The sequence below is a fragment of the Dermacentor albipictus genome, unplaced genomic scaffold, assembly GCF_038994185.2.
Source record: "Dermacentor albipictus isolate Rhodes 1998 colony unplaced genomic scaffold, USDA_Dalb.pri_finalv2 scaffold_14, whole genome shotgun sequence".
NCBI lineage: Eukaryota > Metazoa > Arthropoda > Arachnida > Ixodida > Ixodidae > Dermacentor > Dermacentor albipictus.
Genome location: NW_027225568.1, coordinates 7,585,779 through 7,613,320, shown reverse-complemented (window position 1 = coordinate 7,613,320; position 27,542 = coordinate 7,585,779). Strand labels below are relative to the sequence as shown.

The window sequence follows — 27,542 nt, the reverse complement described above, 5'->3', positions numbered from 1 at the left end:
GCTTTCAAGCCGCTCACCGCAAATCAATGAAAGGTATGTAGTACAATCCGGACAGGTTGCTGAATTGTGTAATAATGCGAATGAAAAGCCTGAGGCTCTACGAGCATATCCGGCAGGAAGGCATACTCATGCTCCCAAGCAGAAGTTGTTTGAAGGTGCACATGCGGAAATACAAGTATGGGTTTTGCTTCAACTCTAGTTATCACAGGGATTGAAAGAAAAGCAAAATACACGGAGAAATTCAAATGTCACGGTGGACTGATTGTGAACGAAATGAAGCTGTCAGAGTTCTTGAATATTGGTGCTGGAGGGAAAGTGGAAGGCCTGGTGGGCTTGGCAAAATTCACACTGGAAAATGACAAGGATTTTCCCTGCGATCATGGTCTTGTGATCATGTTTCCATCTTTCACTGGTTCCTGGCAGCAGATATTCGGCTTTTTCGCTTCCGGGGGAAATGCGAAGGCACGCGCTTTTGCGCAAAATCTTAATAGAAGCCGCGTTGCTCTCAGACAAGGCTGGGCTGAAGAAGGATTATACCACGGTGGACGGAGCTTCATGGAACCATTCAATGTGGCTCCTTGTTGGAATTTCCACCTCCTCGACGTCCATTAAGCCATCTGCACCACATCCTGTTTACACTGGAAGATGCCTCTTCTTCATTTCGGATTTCCCGCACCTAATGGCCTTCTTAAAGCAAGGTACAAAAGACCCGAAGGTTTTGTTTATACTGAGCACGTCAGAACAGTACACAAAGAAGATAAGCGTCCACTTACCATTAAAGTGATGCCGAAGATCACTCTTTCTCACGTGAGACCTAAAAACTTTGAAGATAAGGCAAACCTGGCATTGCCCCTTTTCAGTTCGCAGGTGCTTCGAGGCCTGTTTTCCTACAAGAAACAAATAAAGGAGCACTGGCATGACCGCGCACCAACTCAAGCCTTTGTTTTGCTGATGTGGAAGCTAGTAAAAGCAATGACAGCACGGATTCCACCTGAATGGTTGAAATCTGACTCTGCACACGAAAGGCACATCAAGGACGTATTAGACTACCTAAACCGATGGGAGGCTCACGCGGGAATGTCAACAGCCGGATTTCTTTCAGCAAGCACTGCCAAGGGACTAAGGGTCACCCTTCAGACCACGCTTTATCTAATGAAGTGCCTTCGTGAGAAGCTTGGCTTTAAGTATCTGCTGACGTGCCGGCTAAGCCAAGGCTGCCTCAAGAAATTGTTTGGTATCATTAGACAGGTATTCGGCTTTAACTCAGGAAGAGGACCTTAGTGTTGAAGATATGCACGATGATCTTATGGGCATCATTAAGGAGTGCGCAACAGAAGTCGGTGGTAACTCCGTTAGACCGGATGCTAGTAAGCTATAGCAGGAGACGAAAGATCTGATCAAGAAACGCCAATGTATGAAAGCCTCTAACCCAACAGCTAGAATAGAACTAGCAGAACCTTCCAAGTTAATCAACATGCGTAAGACAGCCGACATAAGGAAATATAATACCGATAGAATTGAACATGCTCTCAGGAAAGGCGGAACCCTAACAGCAGGGAAGAAGAAACTAGGAATAGGCAAAAATCAGAAGCATGTGTTAAGCGACAAAGCCGGCAATATCATTACTAATACGGGTGACATATTTCAAGTGGCTGAGGAGTTCTATAGAGATCTGTACAGTACCAGTGGCACCCACGACGATAATGGAAGAGAGAATAACCTAGAGGAATTTGAAATCCCACAAGTAACGCCGGAAGAAGTAAAGAAAGCCTTGGGAGCTACGCAAAGGGGGAAGGTAGCTGGAGAGGATCAGGTAACAGCATATTTGTTGAAGGATGGTGGTCAAATTGTTCTAGAAAAACTGGCCACCCTCTATACGCAATGCCTCATGACTTCGAGCGTACCGGAATCTTGGAATTAAGAATCCTAATCCATAAGAAAAAGGACGCGAAACACTTGAAAAATTATAGACCGATCAGCTTACTATCCCTTGCCTACAAAGTATTTACTAAGGTAATCGCAAATAGAATCAGGAACACCTTAGACTTCTGCCAACCAAGGGACCAGACAGGATTCCGTAAAGGCTACTCAACAAGAGACCATATTCACACTATCAATCAGATGATAGAGAAATGTGCGGAATTAACCAACCCTTATATATAGCTTTCATTGATTACGAGAAAGTGTTTGATTTAGTCGAAACCTCAGCAGGCATTACGGAATCAGGGTGTAGACGAGCCGTATGTAAAAAAACTGAGAGATATCTATAGCGGCTCCACAGCCACCGTAGTCCTCCACAAAAAAAGCAACGAAATCCCAATAAAGAAAAGCGTCAGGCAGGGAAATAAGATTTCTCCAATGCTATTCACAGCGTGTTTACAGGAGGTATTCAGAGACCTGGATTGGGAAGAATTGGGGATAAAAGTTAATGGAGAATACCTTAGTAACATGCGATTCGCTGACGATATTGCCTTGCTTAGTAACTCAGGAGACCAATTGCAATGCATGCTCACTGACCTGTGGAGGCAAAGCAGAAGGGTGGGTCTAAAAATTAATCTGCACAAAACTAAAGTAATGTTTAACAGTCTCTAAAGAGAAGAGCAGTTTACAATAGGCAGCGAGGCACTGGAAGTGGTAAGGGAATACATTTACTTAGGACAGGTAGTGACCGCAGATCCAGATCATGAGACTGAAATAATCAGAAGAATAAGAACGGGCTGGGGTGCCTTTGGCAGGCATTCTCAGTTCATGACCAGCAGGTTGCCAGTATCCCTCAAGAGAAAAGTGTATAACAGCTGTGTCTTACCAGTACTCACGTATGGGGCAGAAACCTGGAGGCTTGCGAAAAGGGTTCTGCTTAAATTGAGGACGACGCAACGAGCTATGGAAAGAAGTATGATGGGTGTAACGTTAAGGGATAAGAAAAGAGCAGATTGGGTGAGGGAACAAACGCGAGTGAGTGACATCTTAGTTGAAATCAAGAAAAGGAAATGGGCATGGGCAGGACATGTAATGAGGAGGGAAAATAACCGATGGTCATGAAGGGTTACGGACTAGATTCCAAGGGAAGAAAAGCGTAGCAGGGGATGGCAGAAAGTTAGGTGGGCGGATAAGATAAAGAAGATTGCAGGGACAACATGGCCACAATTAGTACATGACCGGGGTAGTTGGAAAAGTATGGGAGAGGCCATTGCCCTGCAGGGGGCGTAACCAGGCTGATGATAATGATGATGATGATCATTAGACAATTTTCTGGTTGCAACGACAATCCCACTTCTGCCCAATTCTTGCTCATCGTGAACTGCCTGAGTTTTTGCGACTTGGTGAGAAGCTACCAGCAGTGGCAACTGTGAAGTAGGCGATCTGATCTTTCTCTTCAGCAGTGAGGATGCAAGCCATAGGGGGAAGGTAGGTGAAGCTTGTCACATGCAGTCCACAATGCTCCCCGACCATGAGTACCCTGCAAAGATGAGTGATTCGCGGCTAGCCTTCTACATGGCAGGGTATGTTGCACGCAAGATAATCCTGAAGACTGCGTGCAAGGAATGCTTCGACGAACTTCTTGTTTCCGCCGACGAAGCCAACGAACAGCTGGCGATGTTCATGAAGTTCTGCGGGGCCTCATATATCCTTTTGAGAAGCTGTTTTCATATGTAGACGCCCTTGAAACTACTTTTTGTTTGTGGTTCAGTTACAACGAGCTGCACCGTGACAGCTTGGAAAAGCTCGTCTCCTGCCTGCGAAAAAAATGACGCCATGCTAGGTTGTGCACAGCATGGCCCCAACCTCACCAACCAGATTACAAAATTTTTTCGGCCACCCGTTTGCACCTCGACACGAAGGCACTCAACAAAGAGATAGCGTCTTCCCGTGAAAAGACGCACCTGAAGCTCAGGCGCGTCACTTAGCAGAGGCTGACAACGTTCTGGTGAAACTGCTTGTAAACTATTTAAACAATATTTTTGGGCTCGGGAAAAAAAAAGAGCAGGAGCTCAGGTGGGTCGAGCTGCAAAATGTCTTCGATGACTGAGAATGGTTTGTTTTAAACGGATTCTAAGGCATTCTTTTAAAAAAAATGAGCTGTTTGCGTAAGCAGTGTGTTGCAAATATAACGTTTGCTTCCGAATTACCAGTAGAAACTTTCTTGCTTGGCGTTCGATAGCCAGATAAAGCAAGCTGCATTTGACGCGTGCTCAATCGGTTTGTTACCTTGGCGCCCTGTAATTCGTAAGGGGCTATGCTACTCTATAGCAATTTAGAACCATGAATGAGCGAGCATATATATATATATATATTGCGAAGCTCTCTCATTTGCTATTGCATTCCGGACTGAGCGCGCGGATAATCGCATTCCACGCAGAGCCCCTGCGCTGCGGTTGCTAGCCGCCGTCGCGGCCGACGTGGATGGATGGATGTTATGAGCGTCCCCTTTGGAACGGGGCGGTGGGTTGCGCCACCAAGCTCTTGCTATTATACTGCCTAATGTCCTACCTATGATAAATGATAAAAAAATAAGAAAAAAAACACACTATGAACTACCACACCCAAATTTTCTTATCCCCTATTGCGAACTGTGCTTTTGTATATGTTTCCGTTTTTTTTGTCGTTTCCCTACCTTTTTTTCCACCAATCCTCCAATCGCTTCTTACTAATCCCTATCGCGGACATGTTTACTTTTCCACTGCTTGCGCTGAACCTAAGGGCTTCAAAGAGGCCAGTGGTGCCTAAATCGACCGCTCGGCAGACGTCTTCACATTTCAATAAAACATGCTCCATAGTTTCTCTAGCTTTACCGCAGCAAGCACAGGCTTCTTCTTCCTTCTTTTATCTCGCTTTATAGGTGCGTGTTCTAAGGCATACCGAACTCGCTTCGAAGAGTAATGAGCTTCCCTTTGAGATATCATAAATTCTTTCTTCCCTGATTTCATTTTTCCTCTTAAGTAATTACTCATGGCAGGTTTTTTTCCATTGTCGCCACCCATGAGATTATTTCAGCCTCTCTCACTTTCCGCTTGACGTTCTTTCTTGCTGTGTTGTCCACCCTACAGGCCGCATACTTGCTGGTAAGCTTCCTAGTTCTTTTCCTCTACTGTGAATGAATGTTTTTCTTGTACAGATACCTGAACACTCTCCCAATCCATTTACTTTCTTCCATATTCCTTAGCCGTTCTTCATACTCAATTTTACTGCGAGCTTCCCTCACTTCAAAACTAGTCCAGCCCATATCACCCTGCAGAGCTTCATTTGTAGTCTTCCCGTGAGCGCCCAATGCGATGCGTCCCACTGACCTTTGGTTCCCATCGAGTCCTGATTGTACCCCTGATTTAAAGCAAACAACCGAATTTTCAAAAGGAAGTCCTTGAACCATTTCACCTTTCCACATACCCCGGAGCACCTAGTACCTATTGTATCCACATAGCGCTCTGTGCTTCATTATGGCTGCATTTCTCTTCCCCTTCATGCACTGTTACTGTTTTCTCCTGTTTTCATATTTCTATTGCTTTCGTTTATCCATATATCAAGGTATTTATATTCTTCTACCCGAGGTATTTCCTGGCCCTGTATTGCCACTGTATGTTCATTGTTTTTACTGAATATCATAATACCTGATTTTCTAACAGTAAATTTTAAACCCAAATAGTTGCCTTCCTGTCCACAGATATTAGCCAGATGTTGCAAAACACTTTGATTGTTAGCTAGCAAGACAATGTCGTCCGCATAAAATAAACCTGCAAGCTGCTGCTCTACTACTGTACCCGCCTGTTTGTATGAGAGATTAAACCCGATATTACTTCTTTCTAGCGCCCCCTCCATCATCACCACGTACATCATAAACAGCAGCAGAGATAAAGGGCATCCCTGCCTCAGTCCCTTGTTGATATGAACTTTCTCCTCTCTCCTCATCCCTTGCCATTCAGCGCAAACCGTATTTTCTAGGTAAATCTCTCTCAACAGCTGTAGACAATCGTTACCTAAGCCTTCCCCTTCCAGAATATCCCACAAAATTTTGCGGGCTGCGTTGTCATAGGCTCTTGTAATGTCTAAAAAGGCCACATATAAAGTTCTGTTTTCTACTCTTGATATATCAATACAGTGAGTAAGAACAAATAAGTTATCATCCAAACGTCTACCTATTCTGAAGCCATTCTGAAGTTCTCCCAAAATGCCATTACTCTCTGCCCATGCTTGCAGCTTTAATTTGGTTGCCTACATTGGCAGCCTGTATATTACCGAAGTAATGGTCAACGGTCTATACGAATGAACTCTAACTTTCTCCTCCTTACCTTTATAAATTAAATTCATTCTACGTTGTCGCCAACTGTCTGGTATTCGTCTATCTTTTAAAGTTTTTTCCACTGTTTTTACCCGAACTTCCTTATTTTTGGTCCTAGTTCATTAACCAGCCTAACAGGAACCTCGTATAGCCCTGTGGCTGTGCGCAAAGGAATTTTCTCTTCCACTTTCTTCCAGATGATATTTGTCAGCACCAGATCCTTTTGCACTTGGGTCTCTTTCATGCTCTCTTTTTCTTCAAATACAACCTCGTCATTGCCTTGGAAAGGTTCGGCTTTTATTTTTTTGTGTAATTTATTGCCGCTTTTCTTTCCAGTCTGTTTTCCTCTTCGTCTAGGATATGTTGTTGTATTGTCGTTGACTTCCTGCCTAATAATTTTATGTGGTTCCAAAATATTCTAGGTGCGGTCTTCTTTTTCTCACGTATTTCTGACAACCAACGTTCACTTTCACCTTTAATTTTGCTTGTACCAGTATTTGAACCACAGATTTTTTCTCCCGGTATATTTCCCATTTACTGGTTACATTATCCTGCTGCAACTGCGCATTCTTTGCCTGCCTATGCTCTCGAGATGCTTTTTGTCGTTGGGCGATCGCTTCTCGTATCTGCTTGTTCGACCAGCTTTTCGGTTTCTTTTTTCCTTTCCAACGAACATGTTGTTTCTCTTTCCGTGTTTATGTCGTTATTACACTTAGATGCTCACAATATTCCCATCTTTACTTGGCCATTTGCCAAGTGACTATATTTGCTATTCGTTCAGCGTTCAAATTTGGACTGGCAATTTTGCGCTCCTTGCTCCCTTTCCCAACTATATTTCCCATTTTCAAAATGATGCCTTTATGGTCATTCCCAATGCCGCTGTACTCTTCCTTATCAATGACCATTTCTCTCAACTTATCATGAATTCCTTCTCTCATCAGACAGTATTCAATGGTCGATTGGTGGTTTCCCACTTCCCACGTGATCTGCCCTTCGCACTTAGGCCCTGTATTCACGATAATGAGGTTATGTTGCTCACAATTGTCTAACATTGGCTTCCCGTTGTTGTCGGTATAGCCATCTCAATCCTGTATGTGGGAATTCATGTCACCTAATAGGACAATTTCAACCCCTTCCCGAAGCCCTTAATACCGGCGCTTAGGAATTCCACTAACTCTTTATTCTTCTCTGTGCAATTATTTCCGGTCCACAAATACGTAACGCCCAGCCAAGTTCTTTTCCCACTCATTGTACCTGATAACCAAGGAAGCTCTTGTCATTTTCAATTTACTCTTTTCCATTTGGCTCCCAGATGGATGAGCATTCCGACTCCCCCTCCCGTTCTTTCCGACTTAGTTCCATTGCACCCTTCCCAAACATAATTCTCAATACCTGGCCGCTCTTCTGATTCTCTAAGGTGCGTTTCTGTAACGGAATACACCCCTATTTGTTCTCTATTTAACTGCTCCTCAATCTCTGCCCCCATTTCCTTTCTTCTGCCGCCTTGCATGTTTATGTAGCCTATTGCATGGCGAGCTCTCTTTCTTGCTTTCCTCCTTTTTCTGTTATCGACCGCGATACTCTTCTGAGGTTCCCCTAGGGGACCTTCTTCATTACTATCTACTCTGGCCTCCTGAGCGCCCGCGGGCCCCCTGAAAAAGCAACAGTGCGACCACCAAGCCGCCAGCCCACTTCTCGTGCCAGCCTGTAATTGAAGTGGATCCCGTCTCGTTTAAAATCACCACACCTTCTCACTTCCCCGTTTAATTCGTCAACCTCGAAGCCTTTCTCTCGGCTCATTTTCCATATTGCCTCATTAGCAGCCACTGCGGCTCTTTGTACGTGACTGTCACGTACAGCCACCTCCGGCACCGTGCACACCAAGATCTGCACCTGAGGGGATAGCTTGGGCAAGTCGTCCACCCCCTTCGCCAAGCGCTGGGCTAGTCCTGTCCCTTTCCTGTTCAGGACGTCATTTAGCCCACCTGCTACTATGACAAAGTTCCGCACGTGGGCATTTTCCGCGAGCTTTTCTTTTGCTCCCTCCATAACAGAAGCCAGTGTCGGCCCTGGAAATGTCCATACCGCCACTATTTCATCGCCTTTCACCCTCTCGACGATTGCTTTTGAGCACTTAGCCAGGTTTGAGTCGCCGGTATTAGATTCGTCGGACGATCCTACGGCTGTCAAGCAGATGTAGGAGTCGTCGGACTAACTCGCCGCTGCCACCATTTGAAGGAGTCGAAGGTCGTAGAGATGAATTCGGTGAACAGGATTTATTTACATATTAACATATTTTAAGACAAGACATACATCGGCAGTCTAGCGCGACTCCCATATGGAGCCCGCAAGATTAACATTCTGCAAACAGCATTCGAGCACACAGCTCACTACTACATTTTCAGCATAACAACGAGCACTCAGCTCCCAACGACGAGCACGACACGAGCACGACACGAGCACGCTCTAGCAGCCGGCAAACGCTGCTTATAAGCCTCCGCTTGATGTCATCGTTCGGCGTGGACGGAGCCCGAGTGGTCGGGAATGTTCGTCCAATCATTGTAAACTTGCCAGCGCCCCGCCGTTTGGCCCACACACAAAGGCTCCGGAGTCGACGTCAGAGGGCTTTGTAGAACTCTCGGTACAGCATAGCCCGCGGTGTCGTCGACCGAGGGCCTCGTAGAACTGGGCGCCGTCCAGGGTGGCGCGGCGGCGCACCACATTCCAGAGCTGACCGCGCGCCACGTGGCCGCCTGTCATCCGTAGTTCTCAGAAGACGCCTCGTCTGGGGGGCTTGGAACACGCGCAGCGGGCTGAAAGCTGGCACGTTGCCACCCCGTACGGCCATTCCTAACACCGGCCATGATGACCCTTTCACTCTCTCCTACCTCTCCCTGCTTCCCTTTGTCCTTTTCCGCGTGATTCGGACTCGACAAGGCGCATTGTCCCCTGGGCTTCTGCTTTTTCCGCGTGACGGCCTCAAGGTAGGTACCTCTCTTTCCAGCTAACCCTTCATCACGCTGCACGCATTCCACGTACTTTGCTGACACTGCCTTTCCTGTCGCGTCGGGGGCCTGCATTCAATTGTCACGCACATTCTCGTTCCCAATGGCGTCCCTGTTGAGCTTTTCCTCGGCTGCTTCAAGTCTCTTTTCAACTACCTTCCGTGCATCAAGCTCCCTGGTTAGCTCATTTTTGAGCTCTTGCACCTGTTTGAGAAGCTCTTCCTGGAAAGCCTCCATTTTCTGCAGCCTAGTATCGACATCACATTGGGTGCCGGTTAATTCGATGCCCTCTCCATTCTCATCCGTCTCCTCATCTGCATTGTGACCATCTGCGCACCGCCTGCTTTCCCGGCTTTCTCGCCATGTACTGCACGGCTTTTTGCAAATACTATAATACTATAATAACGCTACTACTGATGCAAATACTATAGTACTATATCAATGTAGAGCACGTGCCTTTTCGCAAAAACCGATACGCACAGGATCCCAATCCCCAAAATGTCGCAAAGCAACTCTCACCACTGTTTCGAAAGCAATCAATGCCGGGAAGACCGAAGGTATTCAATTCAATTCAATTCTTTATTTGCAGACGTAGAACACACAGAAATACCAGAACTGGTTGGACCCATAGGCACAGGCTAGTGTCGGGTGCAGTGAAAAATGAATAACAATTGCAAGTACAAAGCAAGTAAAATACATCACGTGCATACACATATTTGTTGCCTACCATTAAAGGGACACTAAAGCGAAACAATAAATCAGTTTAGACTAATGAAGCATTGTTCGAGAACCCTGCAGGCAGTCATTTAAAAAAGATAGCTTGATTATTAGATGAGGAAATGAAGGTCCAAGCATCAGTATTTGAATTTCGCGCCGAAACCCCGACGCTGCTACGTCAGTGTGACGTCAGGGACTCCAAAGTATGTTTTCGCATTTGGGCCGCGTTGGCTGAGTAAAGGTTCCCGAAACTTGCCATGTTTAATATTTGGTTCCTTCAGAACACAGTGTAGTCAATCTGTACCGCTATATATAATTAGTAGGCCCTAGAAGATGCCATCAAAATACAAGACGTCACAGCCCCCAGGTGTAGGAACTTAAGTAGGCGTCGCCACCCGTATTTCGTTTTTGCGCTTTTTCTGGCTTACCAAACGTCTTATCGTTGTAAGAGTGGTGTTTTTGGTGTTGTAGAACGGTAATTTACTGATGCAGGAGAAATCATTTTTCACTTTAGTGTCCCTTTAAGTTGCACGAGCGTACACAATGAAATGCGAAACAGTGAAAAGCATCTTATACTATTAAACATTTCTAAGTAAACACAATACACTAGTTAGGAGGATTGCAGGCAAGTTTCTGCATTAATATGAATACACAATATTATTCTTGACAAAATCGAAACACTAAGATATGTTCAGCAGGTGTCAGCGAGTTACTAAAGAAAAGAAAGGACATCATGATTGTTACCATTGAAAAGCATTATTGAGGCTAAGCAAGTATTTCTTAAGTACAGATGAAAAATTACTTGCTTGTTTTATTTCTCTGCTGGTAGTTTATTCTAAATTTTTGACCCTCAAAACTGTAGCAAACGTTGTCCGTAAATATTTTTAGTTGGAGGAAGATTAAGATTACCGCACGTTTCATTTCTGGTCGCACGATAAGATGAGTAAAATATAGAAACATGAAAAGGGAGGTTGTGTTTAACAATGTTGAAGACACACGTGGCAATTTTTAATTTGTGTATCTTGTCATACGGCAAGAGCGTGCGTGCAAGAGCGAGAGCGACACGCTCTCGCACGCTCTCGCACGCGCTCAACCACGCGGCCACGCTCTCACTTTCCTACCAAAACGCGCACAGTAAAACCACTAATAGCTATTAGTTTTTCCACCTCCAAGTTACCATTGAAAGACTACAAACACTCAACGTCCCACCCGGCTGCACGTGTTAAAGCACGTGGCGCGAAAGGACGCTCTAACCATCCTGCAAAACCGTATGTGAGCGAAACATATCCGCGCACCCGAAATACGAGAGTAAAAAAAAAAAGAACCCACCCAATTATTACTTAAATGCAAAAAAAATCAGCAAACTGAAAACAGAAGCAAGCTCAAAGCATGCACAGAAGCTTATGATTTGGTCGAAGCCACAGAACCCGAAAAGCACGTCCATTCGCCGCAAAATCCGAAACAAGAGCCGTGTATGCGTGTGGCAGCGCCCCCTGGCAGTTTCTTTCCAAAGCGCCACGCGCGAGCCGGCGCGTTCATCACGCTTCCCAATTCTAGCCACTGTACTTCGGCTGCACCGAGTCTGAACACGACCCCGAGAATTCCATTCGCGACTTCCGACGGCCGCACTTCTGAACATTGCAACGTCGCTCTCTACGAACGCTTCGCCGTAAACGCGAGCGCCAGGCGCGCTCGTTCAACGCCCACATGGGTATCTTCTCTTGCTGCTGTCTTTGTTCGTCTTCGCAGCGCGTACTGAGTGGAAGAGGGACCTAAGAGCCACAACGCCAGACTGTATGTTTTGCGACGCCCGCTCCGAGCATGAGCGCACCGCACATTAAACGTTCCGCTAAGGCTAGCTGTTTAACGACCACTAAGCGAATTAATTTTTTAGCTTGTACATTCGTGCAGTTATTTCGTAGAATGTTGATAAAGCTGCAGCCGACAATTCTACGGCACAACACATCGGGTGCATGAGTTCGGGCGGCTGGTTACCGGAGCATTCTTTGCCATTTACGCCCAGTCAAACGGGTGGAAAGAGGGGGTTCTTCTGACGCATATGAACCCCCCCCCCATCTAGCACCTGGCACCCGCCCCCCCCCCCCCCCCACTTCCTTTCCCGTTACTACGCCACTGATTCTTTCAAACTTCGGCAGGTATCAGCCTATCGGCCAATCAGATCTAACAAACGTAGATTACAGAATTTTTATGAAAATAGTGCCTAGAAGTTTGCAGAGCGTAATTAAAGAAATCGTGGGCCCGTATCGAACATGTGGAATAAAGGGCAGAAGCATCTTCACTAACATTCACAAAGCGACGTGTGTATTAAGAGTGTTGCGATGTCATGAAGGGTGCAGTCGCGAGGCTCAATATTGGTTTTGTGAAAGCCTTGGACCGCGTACCACATGACTTGCTTAACCCTGTCTTAGAACTTGCGAATTTTGGTACGGTAATAACAGAAGCTGTTCGTATGGCGTACAGTGGTTGTATTACTCGATTGCTTGTTAAAAAGAAGCGGGAAATCTCATCGAAGTGCGGTGCACAGTTCGCCAAGGATGCTCTATTTATCCCCTCCTTTTTCACATGTTTATTGAAAGCTTTTGCCTTATTACAAACCGCAGTACAATTAGTGGCTTCAGGCTTCATGCATGTGACGTACGCGTTCTGACCTATGAAGAAGATATAGCTGTTTTTTTGTTCAAATCTCGAAAGTATTGCGGAGGTTAAAACCGTTCTAATACACTTTTGTGAGGTAAGCGGAAGTGCAGTGAATTGGGGGAAATGTCTTAGTTTTTGGCATTGGGATTGAGATATCACGCCACAGTTTTTTTCTGAATGTGCAGTGGCTAACAACACCGGCGAGTATTTAGGCGTACCCTTAGAATATTATACCGACAGCAGTGGCGTAGCCAGAAATTTCGTTCGGGGGGGGGGGGGGTGGCTAACGTTGCAGCTCGGCATCTTCCTTAAGCGGAAGCTTTAGCTCGGATGCGCCTATCTAAATACATGTAGCAGGGGAATTAGTTTTTCTCGGCTACCACTGCACCAAATTTGACGAAGTTTGTTGCATTTAAAAGAAAAAATTGGGGGGGGGAGGGAGTTCTAGTGACTGCTGGTTTTGAATTTTTCATGTAGGTCGTAAATATTTTATTAAAATGTGGCCAAACTAGGAAATTTTCAGAAACGAAGCTATCAAGTTTAGAACTCTATAACTCAGCAATGAAAAATCATATCACAATTCTGTGAAGTTCATCTAATAGCACATCTACAGCGGACACAATTGGTATGTTACACATGAATCTAAAAAATTTAGTATTATGGAAACGCGGCTTTTGCAGAACCTTTGTACACAACGTAACCAATTCGCGTAAGATACAAGTTGACATACCAAATTTGTCCGCTTTGACTGTTATAATAGATGCCGTTGACAGAACTGCGGTATCAGTTCTTGATGCAGAGCTGTTTGTAAACGTCGTGCTCCTATTTTTTTCGACCTTTCAATTATTTCGAAATGTTTTGAGCAAAATTCAGGTCCTCAATCGAAATTCCACTTCCAACAGACACTACAATTTAACATTCTCTATCAAATGCAACAAAATTTCATTAAAAGCGATCCAGAGGTTATCTCAGAAAAACGTTTCTGCGTTTTACATGTATTGGAATAGGCCGCGTCGGAGTGGGGCCCGAGCTAAAGATTCCTCTTAAACAATTTGGCGAGGAATCAAATACATAAATAATAAATGCAACGCCATTGCCAAAGATGCTGCAAACGAATTCTTGAACGCTACGCACCGTAAAAACAAGTAAAATATATCATTCTTCATAAAAGAATATACTCGTATGTGCCGAAAATTGTGTTCAGAATAACTGATATCAATGCTTCCATGTTTTTTGTCTATTTAATAAGTTAAGAAAATATCACACGAACTTTAGAACTATATCAGTTCGAAACCAGCAAAGCAGTGCATGCCGCTGATATGAAAAATGTAAAGGCCATGAAATGAACAAGTTGAGGACAAATATGTTAATGAAACTTTGTCACTCAAGAACCGTGTTTACATTCATGTACGTATGCAACGGCCAGTGCAAAATATCAACGACGCTGGCATTTAATCCAATGTATTAAGCAGGAGCAGTTGTCACCGGTCGCGTATCGTGAGTAATTACGCCGAAATTATAGTCGCAACAGAGAGCACGTATAAAAAGCAGGAGTTCTGCAAAATATACGAAGGCAAGACAAATGAAATTAGCCAGATCGAATATATGACAAACGGGGTCCTTTATTTAAAAGTAGCCTCCATGAGCATTTAGACATTTGTCCCATTGACTAAGGAGTCGCGTAATTCCGGTCTCATAAAATTCCTTGGGTTGCTGCTTCAAAAAGTCTGCTATTGACTCTTTCACGTCATCGTCCGACACGAATGGGGTTCCCTTGAGCTGTTTTTTTTTCGGTTGCCCAAAATGTGGATCTCGCAAGGCGACAGGTCTGGGCTGTGTGGCGGATGTTGCAGCGTTTCCCACTTGAACGTTGCCAGTTTTGCATTAAATTCATCAGCGATGTGGGGACGGGCATTGTCGTGGAACAAGATGACACCATTCGTCAATTTTCCACATCGTTTTTACTTGATTGCAACACGCAGCCGCTCCGGCGTTTCACAGTATCGAAAACAATTGATAGTCTCTCAAGACTTAGCGAATTCCATCCGTAATGGTCCCTGACGATCGAAAAAAAAAAGTCAACACCTACCCGGCGGAAATGATGGCCTTTGCGTTCTTTGGGCGTGGTGAATTCGAATGTTTCCACTGTAAGCTTTGTAGTAGTGGCACCATGGTTCGGCCCCAATCACAATTGCAGACAAAAGTCGTCACCCTTATTGTGATACCGGATCAGATCAGTCAAGGCAGCGCCGAACTTCTCCGTCTGCTGGCGGTGGTTCAAAATATTGGGCGTCCATTGCGCACACCAAAGCCGATGACAAAGACGTTCATGAATTATGGCGGGAACCGAATTGTGACTGATGTTCGGACGCTCTGCCACTTCATCGATGCTTATCCTCCGTTCTTGTGTCATCACATCATCAACTTTTGCAATTTTCTTAAGCGTCATTTCACGATGGCTTTATTTCCGTCTTGGATCGTCTTTGCAACTTTTACGTCCTGCTTTGAACCACTTGCTCCGACGCTTCACAGTGGCCAGTGAAATGCGATGTTCAACGTACACGGCAGCCATACGGCTACTAATTTCTTTTTACGCAATACCTTCAGCAGTCAAAAACTTCACTGCACCACGCTGTTCAACTTTTGGAGTTTTCAATATGTCACGCAACCATGTTCAACCGAATGTATGAGTGCATTACAGAACCTTTATCCTCACACCTGCGTGTCACTTTTGTAAATGAGTCATCCCTTTCTTTTACGCGTATACCTCACAGATAATGAACCGAACCATTATTGCGCGGGGTGGGTAGGCTCACTTTCATTTGACTAGCCCTCGTACATTAGAAATGTGAAGATGCAATGAAATATACAAATGCCAAGATAGAGCTTGATAAAGGGCAAAAAAGTGCCACTGGAAACAAAGTTCACTGCACGTATACACGAAATCTCCCAACAAGATGTTTAAATACACCTATAAGTTTGCAATAAATGTACGTACTAAGAAAAAGTCAGGGTGTATAATGCGTCAAACGAAGCAAATAAACATGTTGCGCAATCACAGATTCACAGAATCCTAGATACCGCCCCCATTCCATTCACTCCCCCCGATGTATCGCACGCGACGGAAGATGACTAGCTTGTTCTCCGCTTTTCTCCTTTGCGCACACAAGACTGAGTCACCATCGTCGGCTCACCCATTCCAGCACCCCCCCCCCCCCCCCTTCACGTACGCATTCACTCGCACATACAGCATGCGGCGTTCGGTAACGATGTTATCGCCCTTGGACTTTATACGAAACATGAGGGCGACGGTGACAGCAGGAATGCGCTTGGAGTGCCCATATAATGGCTATCGCAATAATGTAATGAGTATCCGGCAACTGAAGCGTCCCGTGGCCCATTTCTTTCCGCAAAGGAAGAAGTAACAAAATCGAACTTTCACCGTCCAACAATTCGCTGCGCCGCAACAATGTATTTTTTGCCTTTAGTGGGGCGGGGCACCGAAATTAAAAAACCCCAAGGAAAATATGTTGGCCCCAATTGAATGCCTACTTCGCGTACCTAATGTGGCTACCGAAGGAATATCGAAAAAAAATTGAGACGCTTGGTCCACAGAAAACGATACGCATACTGCTCGGTATCGTACACCGGCGAGCCAAGACTTTCCGGAGAGGTTGTCCTCAAGCGAACGCGGTGCAATCCGTTGACTCCCCACAGTGATGGCGGCGAGCGACCACTGTTTCTGTTTTTCGTCTGCTAGCCAGAAAGCGTCTAAAACTCTGCCAGGCGAAAATCCACTTGGCCAGAGCAGACCGAACACGCACCGAAGTGCGCCGCGCGGTGGTCAGGGCAACACGAGATAAACGTATGCGCTCTGGCTGCCTCTGGCAGCCCGCGGGTAGGGCAGCGAGACCGAAAAATTGAAGACGCTCAATGTGTCCTCGCGAATAAGAGTCAAAGTGGGAAAAATAAATAAGAACGCAGTTACCTTGGCTGGCTTTAGTGTCTTAACCTGGATGCTTTGGCGTATAGGTAAAAAAAAAATTTGATATTTTTTATGTGACATGACGGCGCGAATGAACCACCACAATGGTTCGTCTCATCGGACCTCGCTGCGCGCCTAGTCAACTTGTTTAACAGTGTGCTGATTCGGCTTGTCCCGTTGTATGTTCCAATGCAATTGACTTTAGAAATGTCAATGCACCTTTGGCGTCAAATGTTTTTAACACCATTACACCGACAAGTTTCCGGAATTGAAAATCTAAAGCACTACTTTGGAAATGTCAATGCACCTTTCACATCTAAAGTTTATGAGATTTATACCCATAAAGTTTCGGAATTTATATCCATGCGCTCCGTAGATTCCGCGGCCTCCGCGAGATGCCGCGGTGAGCTCGTTTGTCATCAAAACGCCATTGAACCTTTGTGCTCGGATGGGGCTGCTTGTGTTATGTGACTCCCGGTGCATGGGCGTTGCCGCGAAATCCAGCCCAAGTTTGCAATTTTCGCGGTGAAATGTCTTTTCGAGCATGAAAAAGACATTCTAGACAAAATCCAGATCGATTTCCGGCGCCGGGGGTTGCTTTGGTCGGCGGTACATTGACAGCACGAAAAAGGTTTGGTGGGGGGGAGGGGGGGGGCTCGACAGCGATCCTTACTGGCGGAGACAGACAGAGGAAAACCGAGAAAAAACATAAAAATGGAAGGGCAAAGATTTGTATATTTCTGCTCGTGCTACAGTTCGCAATTTCTTTTTCATTAGTAAATTATGGTACGTGTTGTGAGCGCTCCACTATTCTCTAACGAATGTGCAAAGACTTCATCGGTTTTTGCCGTGTTTATACGGGGATCAACATGGGAACGAAAAAGTCGGAAAAACCTTTTTCGGCGTGTACGCCAGGGGGCCTTGAGTTTATCGCATTTCTTTCTGAGACAGCTCGTAGATCGTTTTTTATACCTTCGGGATGTACAGGATCCTTTCTTGCGCGCAGTTTGCCAAGTATGACTGGCCAATGCTTCGCCTCAGTTTGTCATCTCTTCCAGTAAAATGGAAGGTCGATTAAAGGGTTACCTCAAAGAAGTTGTTGAGTCGTGTCGCTTCCTAAAGGCACGATTTTCTTTTGAAATTTTAAGCACTGTATCCCGCAAAAATTGTATAAGGATTTACAATCTTGTTCTCCAAATTCCATTGCACCGATCTCATTTCTCTTGGGGAACTTGGCGAAAAGTGCTGAAACGTGTAAAAAGCATGGCTGTGCGTCCGGGGGGTGAAAACTTTATTTAACTTAAATGCAGGCGTTTTGCCAGTTAAGACATGGCTTTCTGAAAAGGGCTTCTTCGTTCTGCGTATGACCACTGTTTCATTGTGCCGCAAACCAGAAACGATTGAACATGTAACTGGAATGTTGACATGACGTGTTCTTCTGGGATTTCCTGCAAAGGACCTTAGAGGGAAGCTGAAACGGTTTTCAATTCCATGAATTGCTGGGGTTGGGAAGAACAGACCTAATAATTTACGGTACTGAATTTTTTTTTCATTTTGTTAATATAAGGGGCGGAAATTTCTTCCTACCCCCCCCCCCCCCCCCCGCGGACACGTCCCCGTCGCTTCCCTGAGTGCCGGGTGAGGAGGCAGCCGGAGGAGAGAACCCCTGAGAGTGACGTCAATCCCGGGGAGCGTGCCGGCGGACCGGCGTGCTGGCATGTGCTGGCTTGTTTGTTTCCGTCCTGCGCTTTACTAAACGACGCTACGAGAGATATGCCGCCGCTGACGTTTGCTTTCTTTTGCGATTTTCGTGAACTGTGCTTCCTTTCAGGGCTGCGTGAGTGCCTACTGCCAAGGGCGCACAACATGCCCTCGTTCTGTGCAGCATTCCGCTGTGCGAACACAGGCGGGCGAGGCGATGTTGTGTGTCACATGTTCCCAAAGGACAAGAAGCTTGCAGCGCAGTGGGTCCGTGCGGTGACGAGAGAGAATTTCGTGCCGACGAAATCAACTGTGCTGTGCTCGGACCATTTCCGCGACAGTGATTATCATCGGAGCTTGACAACGATGCGGGCAATCGGTATTCCAATTCCGGTGTTCCGGTGCCCACATTGATTCACTCGAGAAATGCGAACATTTGCAGCCGTGAACGCCTGTTAACGCAGTTTTAGCGTTGCCGGATAGCCTTACGATCAATGCGTAAACGCGTTGTTGCTAGCGTTGCTAGGCTTGCCTGGCGACATTTGAGGTACGGTTGCAGTTACCGTAAAGTTACCGTGTTTACCACACGGTGGTGCTAAAACTGCCTAATATCTGTATGTCAACACTAGCATGCAGCATGCATACCGATTCTTGATCGAGGCACAATAGAAAAGTCGTCGAACCATAGTCTGAATATTGCACATATAATGCCTCTGGCCATCTCGATCTGGATGTGTATGATAAGCAACTTTCATGACTGTACCTCGCAGCACGGTATGGGCGCGCTTTGAAGCGCGGTATTTATGTTCGTGATCGTGTATCAACACGCAAAAAACCACCGAACTTTAGACAAGCAGCGGCAAGGTGCTTGACATCGCGGAATTGCACCGGTGTTTACAATCTAATAAGAAGTTAGTGCTTCGGCATTCTTTCAGCAGCAAGTTCCCAGTGACACTTTAGCGTGTTTTTTCTCCTATAATTGCAACGTGCAGCTACATGAAAAAAACATATGTACCAGCTAAAATTTCAAATGCGCGAGAAGGTGCACACATCGTTCTCGCTGTTGGCCATCCCACCACCTCGGGCTTCCTGATCGGCCACTACTTCGCTTCCATCGCTACGACCCTCTACCTTTCTGCCTCCTACCCTCTCTCTCTTTTAACCCCATCCCCTCCACCCTGCTGGTGCTGAGCCGTGCTCCCGCATGGGTTGCAGAAAATAGCGCTAGCCTTTTCTCCTTCCCCACAAGAACCACTTCTCTCTTTGGCACACTCAACATCGTCGTTGCTGCCATAGTTTTCTGTATCGGCTGTCGGTTCGAACATGTAAGGCGAAAATACAAGCTGTCCGAGACCGCGAGAACGTTCCACAATGCTTACAACTCATCTGTGAAGCCAGACCAGAACGGCGTGCTACGCTCTGAAACGGCGGTGGTGACCGGTGGTCCCCGTGAATGACGTCACAGCCATCTCGACCAATCACGGGCAACAGCGGCGTTCGCGCGATGCCCAGAGGCGCTAGTGCGCGTTGTCTTGCAAAAAACAGCCGCTTGCGTTTGTTTCCGCCCTTTTTAAACTAGATATTCGTGTTCAATGGTCTAAGAACTGTAGAACTCCGCAGGGAACTCATGTTTTTTCGAAAAAGTGTTTCATCTTCCCTTTAATGAAAGACTTCCCTTTGGATGCACCGGGAATAAGGTACCTAACGGTTGACAACGAAGATGGTTTTCCTTAGGATATTGCGGTGTTATTGACTTTGCACAGCATTTGGGCGTCACGCAGGGCTGTTCGCCATGCAGATGTTGATGCTCGTCCCGCTATAGAGTACTTCCGCTAGCCTCTCATTTCATTTATGGAAATAGAAAAAGCGTAAAAGCGTGTACCTGATTGGGTGCCCCGAATGGAATGTTTTTCACATATGAAACAACTGCAACATGTGTGTTCGGCATTTCGTGGTTGATTATTGTACCACTGCAATAAACAAGAAAAAAAAGCGTAGCCCAGTTCGTAAGACCCCAATTCTGTGCGTTAGGTCCAACGTTCGACACTTACTACAGCTAACGTTGCTTCACTTTGTTTAACGTTTATTTCTTTATAGCGATTACCGAGTCCTAGTTCGAACGCAAGCGGGAACTTGCACCGGCAAGGAACGCGGTAATAATTAAAGCTTGCTAGAGCGAGAGTGACGTGGCGTCGCGGCGATTCCCTCTTCTCTAACGCAGCACCTGCACGCTATCGCGACCGCAGGTGTTTCCTTTCCCGCGGTCTGCTCTGTCGAGGCTCGCTCGGGATGTGGCGACGCAGCTAACGGGAATTTAGACGGCCTTTCACTGCTCCAGACAATAGACACGGACTTATTCGCTTAATGGGCCATTTGGTGCTTTCGCATTAACGAAACCCTGTCCACTCTTGCAGTCACTGAAGGAGTAGCCAAGGCTACTGTGAGCGACTGCACGACCAACGAGCCGAAAGAAGTCACCAAGGTCCAGCTGGTGTTTATGTAAGTCACAGCAGAATTTCATGTTGTGATGTTGAATAGGTGCATCAAAGTGTCATAGTTCAAAACGTAAGCAAGAAATTCCGCTCACGGAGAAACTGCCACACACACGGAAACAAAAATTGCACTGCCTCTTGAAGTGAACAGAAGTGCAATCTTTGCAGTGTGCAGCTTTTTCCCGAGTCTATCTGCCGAATGAGTTCCTAACAGGTTGTCAAGCTTTCACTTATGCGAGTACAACCACTGAAGCGCGCATGCGCCTTCACTGCACACATTGGTCGGCCCTCGCTGATCATGCCATGCCTACAAGTCGCGTTGCGTGTTGGGAAAACGCTGCTTCCTTGCGGATCATAAATGAATATTGAGCAATCCAGATGAACACATATTACTTAACGTATGGTAGGTGTACTCAATACACAAAAGAAATGTAGGTACAATAATTTGAACGAGCTGCTGAATTTCATTTGAATCCGTGAAAAGTGCATTCATCGTTTCCACAGGCCAGGCATATGTGTCATTCTTTAGTAAGGACAAGCCGCTGAAGAAGCACGACGTTCAGCATTCAATGATGATATAACGACCCGAATGCAGCAGAATAGTGAAACAGGCCTGCCATATTGCTCTAATTGATAAGGACGCCATACTCACTCAATTACCCAATGGCCCTCAGTCCCCAGCAGCTGCGGAGCACCTGACCAAGGCGGTGGTCAGACCTGTAACGCAGCAGAGGGTGCTGAGAATCTCTGGGTCCGGACAGGCCGCCAATGGGAACTGACCCTTGCAACGTTTAACACTCGAACCCTCTCGAGTGAGGCTGCCTTAGCAGAACTCTTTGAGGAACCGTCAGATATTGTTTGGGATATTATCCGCCTTAGGGAGATTAGAATTGGTGAGGCTTGTACATTGCTGAATAACGGACATCTCCTCTGCTATAGAGGTCTCATAGATAAGAAGCAATACGGGCTGGGATTCCTAATCCTTAAGGACATAGCCGGAAACATTGACGAATTCTGCAGCATTAATGAGAGGGTAGCTGTAGTCGTAATTAACCTAATAGGAGGTATAGATTAACGGTATCACAAGCCTACGCTACAACATTCTGTCACGATGATGATAAAGTAGATCAGTTTTGCGAAGACGTTGAATTAGCGATGAGAAAACTGCAAACTCAGTAAACAGTAGTAATGGGCGACTTCAGTGCAAAAGTGAGGGAAAAGCAGGCTGGTGAACAAGCTATAGGCATCACGGCGTCGATTCTAGGAACGCCTGAGGAGAGATGATAGAATTCGCTGAAAGGAATAAGCTTCAAATAATGAGCACGACTGTTTCAGGAGGCGTAGCAAGAGAAAGTGGACCCGGAAAAGCCCTAATGGTGAAACAAGAAATGAAATTGATTTCACACTTTCTGCTGATGCCAGCATAGTGCAGGATGTAGAAGTTTTAGGTAGGGTAAAGTGCAGTGATCATAGGTTAGTGAGGGCTGGGATTCACCTAAGTTTGAAGAGAGAAAGAGTAAAATTGGTCAAGAAGAAACAGGTCAACCTAGAGGCAATAAGGGTAAAAGAAGATAAATTCTGGCTGTTACTTACAAACAAATAAACTGCCTTAGAACAGAGAGATGATGATGGCACACAGCTAATGAATGAAACCGTAACTAGGCTGGCTTCAGAGGCAGCAACGGAAGTGGGAGGCGAGGCACCAGCGCAACCAGTAGGCAAGCTCTCCCAAGTAACAAACGACCTAATAAAGAAACGACAAAGAATGAAAGTCTCCAACTCAAGAGATAAGATAGAACTCGCGGAACTGTCAAAACTGATCAAAAAGGCGAAAATAGGTGATATTCGAAGCTCTAACGTGCGAAAGTGTGAAGAAGCCGTAAAAATTGACGCTGTCTGAAATCCGTGAGAAATAAACTTGGCATAGGACAAACCAAGATGTATGCACTGAAAGATAAGCAGTGGAATATCATCAGCAATCTCGATGTTATATAGTAAAAGAAGCGGAAGAATTCCATACTGACATGTACAATAGCCAGAGAGGTCAGGATAACTCCATTAGAAGCGGTAATGAACAGGATACAGAAACTCCACCTATAACTAGCGACGAGGTCAGAAGGGCCTTGCAAGACATGAAACGAGGAAGAGTGGTAGGAGAAGATGGAATAGCAGTCGATTTAATCAAAGATGGAGGATACATAATGCTTGGAAAACTGGCGGCTCTTCATACGAAGTGTCTATCGACTGTAAGGGTACCAGAAAACTGGGATAATGCAAATATACTAATCCACAGAAAGGGAGACGGTAAGGAAATGAAATATTACAGGACGGTTAGCTTACTCCCAGTATTACATAAAATATTTACTAAAATAATCTCGAATAGAATCAGGGCAATACTGAACCTTAATCAACCAAGGGAACAAGCTGGCTTCCGGAAGGGATACTCTACAATGGATGACACCTATGTCATTATTCAGGTTATCGAGAAATCTGTAGAGTACAATAAGCATCTCTATATAGATTTCATAGATTACGAAGTTCATAGTTGGAATCGGTTGGCGCAGGACAGGGGTCATTGGAGAACGCAGGGAGTGGCCTTCGTCCTGCAGAGAACACAAAACAGGCTGCTGCTGCTACTATTTCTGCTGCTACTGCTGCTGCTGGTGACGATAATGATGACGATGATGTTATTTTCATTTGGAGGCCGTTTGCAAAGAGTGCGTCATTGTGTGTCAAAGCTGCACACACATCCCAACGAACATTTCCACAACATAGCGCTGAACAGGAACATTGTCTCAAATTTACTAGGCCACATTACCAAATAGACGGACAGTACAAACACAATAGTAGTAAATTTTCGCGTCGAATACTTCCGTGACCGCGCCTGTTCCTATCGAGAGCATGTTAACGATGGTTGTGAATTTTGCGACACATCGAGCACTTTTGGATAGCTAGCGGTACCTAATGGGTTAAAACGAAACTATTTTTATCGGTATTGTTTTTATGTTTCTGTTTTCTACCGCGCGGAGATTATTAAAGCGCCATCGCAGCCGGGGTGACGAGCGCTCGTAGTTTTCAAGATGGCGTCGACATCGCGCGCCGGTGTTCCGCGGAAACGGCGAATTTCGGTGTATTCCGATGCAAATGGGCTCGAACTTCCGGAGCATGGTAGTAGCGCAGACTTGGAAGACGACTTCGATTCGTGAGAATTCAGTACGTACGACGTCAGACCGCCCCGGAACGTCAACAGGCACCCGCCGGGATTTTCGCTTCCTGTACCGCTTCATCGCTGCCGCGCATTGGTCTAATGGCGAATTCGGCAAATGGCACCGGAGCACACCGGGGCGAACCGGTGCGATATGCCGAATTCGCCGTAAGTATATCCGGCGTGTTCTAAAGGCCGCAGTTCTTGTCTGCAGGGCGGCAGCGTCGTTCGGCCGGTACCGCACAAAAGAATTAACGGCCGGCGAGCGCCCAGAGAGTGGCGTTTTCTGCGCGTATAAGACGGTCGGCAGTGGACCTCGGCATCGTGCTCACTCGGGCCAATGTTTTCCCATGTATCGAAAGAAATGTGGTGCGTACGGAGCGAATATATGGAGGATGATTGCATGTGGCGCTCGTGTTAAACATGCAAGATTTCGATTCTTTTGTCTTCCTTTAGCCCAGAGCAGCATGGATGTTTCTATCGATCTTTTTCATTCTTGTTCCAATTTCCTGTTTTCTAAATAACTTCCTAATACTGTTTTAATGTGTAGTTTGAAATTAAGACACGCGGAAAGATAATTGCGTTACTCTACAATTTGATACAATACATTTTAGCATCAAGCATTTTTTGAGGCAGGAAAAAACAATTATTTCCTTGACCACCCAAAAACTAATGATATTCCCGCGGTCACGAAAGTGCTAACTAAAGCAAAAAAAAATTTCGCATAACGAGCTTTGAGCCAATGTCCTTGTCACGTCGGAAAAATGGGATACCGATGTAGAGCACACTTGTCCTTTACACGCGTTCAATTAGCACATCTACAATGTGAGCTCATTGGACTTTCCAAATTCAGTGATAACGACATCTTCTATACTGCCTAACGCAGGTGTGTTAGCCCGCTGGAACCCGTCGAAGCATCCGAGTTTCCTGTATGCTATAATTATTCCGTGAAAGAGTGTACGGCTTACTCTCAGAGCTCGAAAGGTATATTCCTCACGCCACTCACCAGCTCCCACAGGCCTATACAGTGAGTGGCCTTACGTGCAGCGCTTGACGCATTCATTCATATTGCAGCTGCTTTCTGGGAGTTGTGATATTCTTCACAGTGGTGAGCACCATCATCGACGTCTGTTGCTCCCGGAGAGGAGAGAAGCCGGCACCACGAAGTGAGTTTTGCATGATGTGTTTAAATGACCACCGTATTGCAGCACGGATAACATTATTGCACGATTTGTTTCAATTTATTGCTTGCATCGTGACATAAATTTGCGGCTTGACACTTCAGATGACTGCTCTTCCAGCGTCTAACAACAAAAGAATAATAATAATAATAAAATATAAACATCAGGCATGCAAAAACCTTGAATTATATGTTCATATCCAGTGTACAATAAAGAAAATCATATATAAATAAAATACATGTTTGAAATATCGTAAAGGGCCGCGGCACTCGTTAAGGAAAGCATAGAGTGTTGGATCGGCTGCTGGCATTTGTTTCATCAAGACTGATTCCGAGGAAGAGAAAGGAATTAGGAGATGTGCGCTGAAAAATGTTTCTGGAAGTTCGCCACTTGACCATGCACTTCGCGCTATATGAGATGACACTACAAGAAAAAGATAAAGCTTAGTACGGAGACACGTTCTGCATAAAAAAAGAATTAAATTTCACTGCTCCAAAGTCCATCTACAAGTGTGCTTCTGACTCATACATTTCTCACGAGTTCCTGCTCTTTAAAAAAATATAGTTGTTCAAGTTCAATCATTAATCGTTATTCATTAATCATTAATCCGCATGCTCATACATGCATGCGGACACACACACACAGACGAAGTAAACTGATGCGCAGATGAGGTGCAGTTACATTAACGCCATAGTTATCCGGGCCCTGCAAGCTTCGGTTAAGCCTCACCGCACTTATGGTCTACCGCAGCACACAGACACACCCTAGCTTCAAATAAAATGCCTAGTTACCATGTGTAATGAAGACAAAGATTTTCTTTCGTATACGTGCTGTTTGCTACTGGCCTTCGCTTACATTGTGTCCGACATATCCACTGTGGTGGCATAGTGGCTTTGGCGTTGCTCTGCTATGTCCGGGGTCGTGGTATCAAATCCGGGCCGCGGCGGCTGCATATCGATGTGGACGAAATGCAAAGACTACCGTGTGCCGTGCATTGGGTGCACGTTGAAGAACCCCAGGTGGTCAAAATTATTTCAGGGTTTCCTAGTACGGTGTCCCTAATATTCTTATCGTGGTGTTGGCAGGTAAAACACCAAAATTTAATTTGATGTTAGAGTCCGATATCACTATTGACTGGCACCTGCTGTCCCAAAGAGTTTCAGCGTAAGAATGTTTCTTTTTGTGTGTGTGATTACGGGTCAAGTTATTTTCATACAGACAATTTGTACCTTTCTACTGCCGGGAAGTCAAAGAGCTCAGTCAGAAGAGTGATGACACCGAGCAGCACACACAAATCGCAAAAAATTGAGACTGAAATTTCTTTCACGTTGTTTACATCCACAGCAGGAACTATTGCTCACAAACTGCATTTCTTGTTCTTTATCCACACCAGCCACGCTGCGCATCTTGCTGACGGCGTTCTCGATGCCCAGAAACACGCGTGTCCTGCTTGCTGTGAATCGGGACCGCAAGTCGGACTCGTACAAGTACCGCTTCGTGCATGGCCTACGTTTCTTCAGTATCCTGTGGATCGTGCTGGGACATTCCTCTATGGCTCTCGACCCAGTAATTTGTGAGTTCGCATCTTGGATGATTTGATGAAGAGCTTATTTCTATATTGAGGCTATTCGTTGAACTTTCTGTGATAAGCTGGGGCCTAATTAACAAACCTTTTCGGTTGTAGGTGTACAGCATTAAGATTGGTTAGAATTGCTAATACGAGCAATTAAAGGGTAAGAAATGTTTGGGAATGCGGCCCTGAAGGCACCGAGTAACGAGCGTGCCAGCTATTCTTTTATCCAGGCTTGTATGAATGCATGCCATATTGTCACGTGGTCGTGACGTCAAAGAACACAGTAGAAATACTGTGAAAGGCAAAAACTAGCTTTTATTGGGCGAACCTGTGCCCACAAAGGAGGCTACACTTATAGCACAACGATAGCGGCGAACACGGTCGGCGATCGTCGAAAATCTGATCAGCGGATCCAGCGCGTCCGCTTTTATACAGTAGTCATCGAATGTTCTAGACTAATCGTAGGGACCCGCGTGCCTTCCACAAAGTTCTATACTATTCGCGTCACGCGATGAAATCAGATAACACCAGGTTATGCGACAACAGACAGCGGATAGAAGCATCGATAACTTTCCAGAAACTTCGGATACACACAGGCGCGTCCCGCGCTGTGCGATAAGATTTGTTAGGCGGCGAAACGTGGTCGCCCGGTAAATATAAGTACACGTGGCAATATATTCTGCGATGCGGGTTGATACTTTTTATTTAGAAAAAGTGTGTAAGAGAGTCTCGAGTCTGCTTTGATTCAAGG

At 45.7% G+C, this 27,542-nt stretch overlaps 1 protein-coding gene across 1 annotated transcript in view; it reads left to right on the top strand.

Moving 5' to 3' along the window:
* The window catches only part of LOC139051800 (nose resistant to fluoxetine protein 6-like), a 96,682-nt gene that overhangs the window by 15,777 nt on the left and 53,363 nt on the right, over positions 1-27,542 (top strand). The window contains exons 4-6 of the mRNA XM_070528790.1: positions 20,755-20,839; positions 25,112-25,203; positions 26,612-26,791. Of these exons, the coding sequence (XP_070384891.1) occupies positions 20,755-20,839; positions 25,112-25,203; positions 26,612-26,791 (357 nt within the window). The remainder of the gene's footprint in view (positions 1-20,754; positions 20,840-25,111; positions 25,204-26,611; positions 26,792-27,542) is intronic.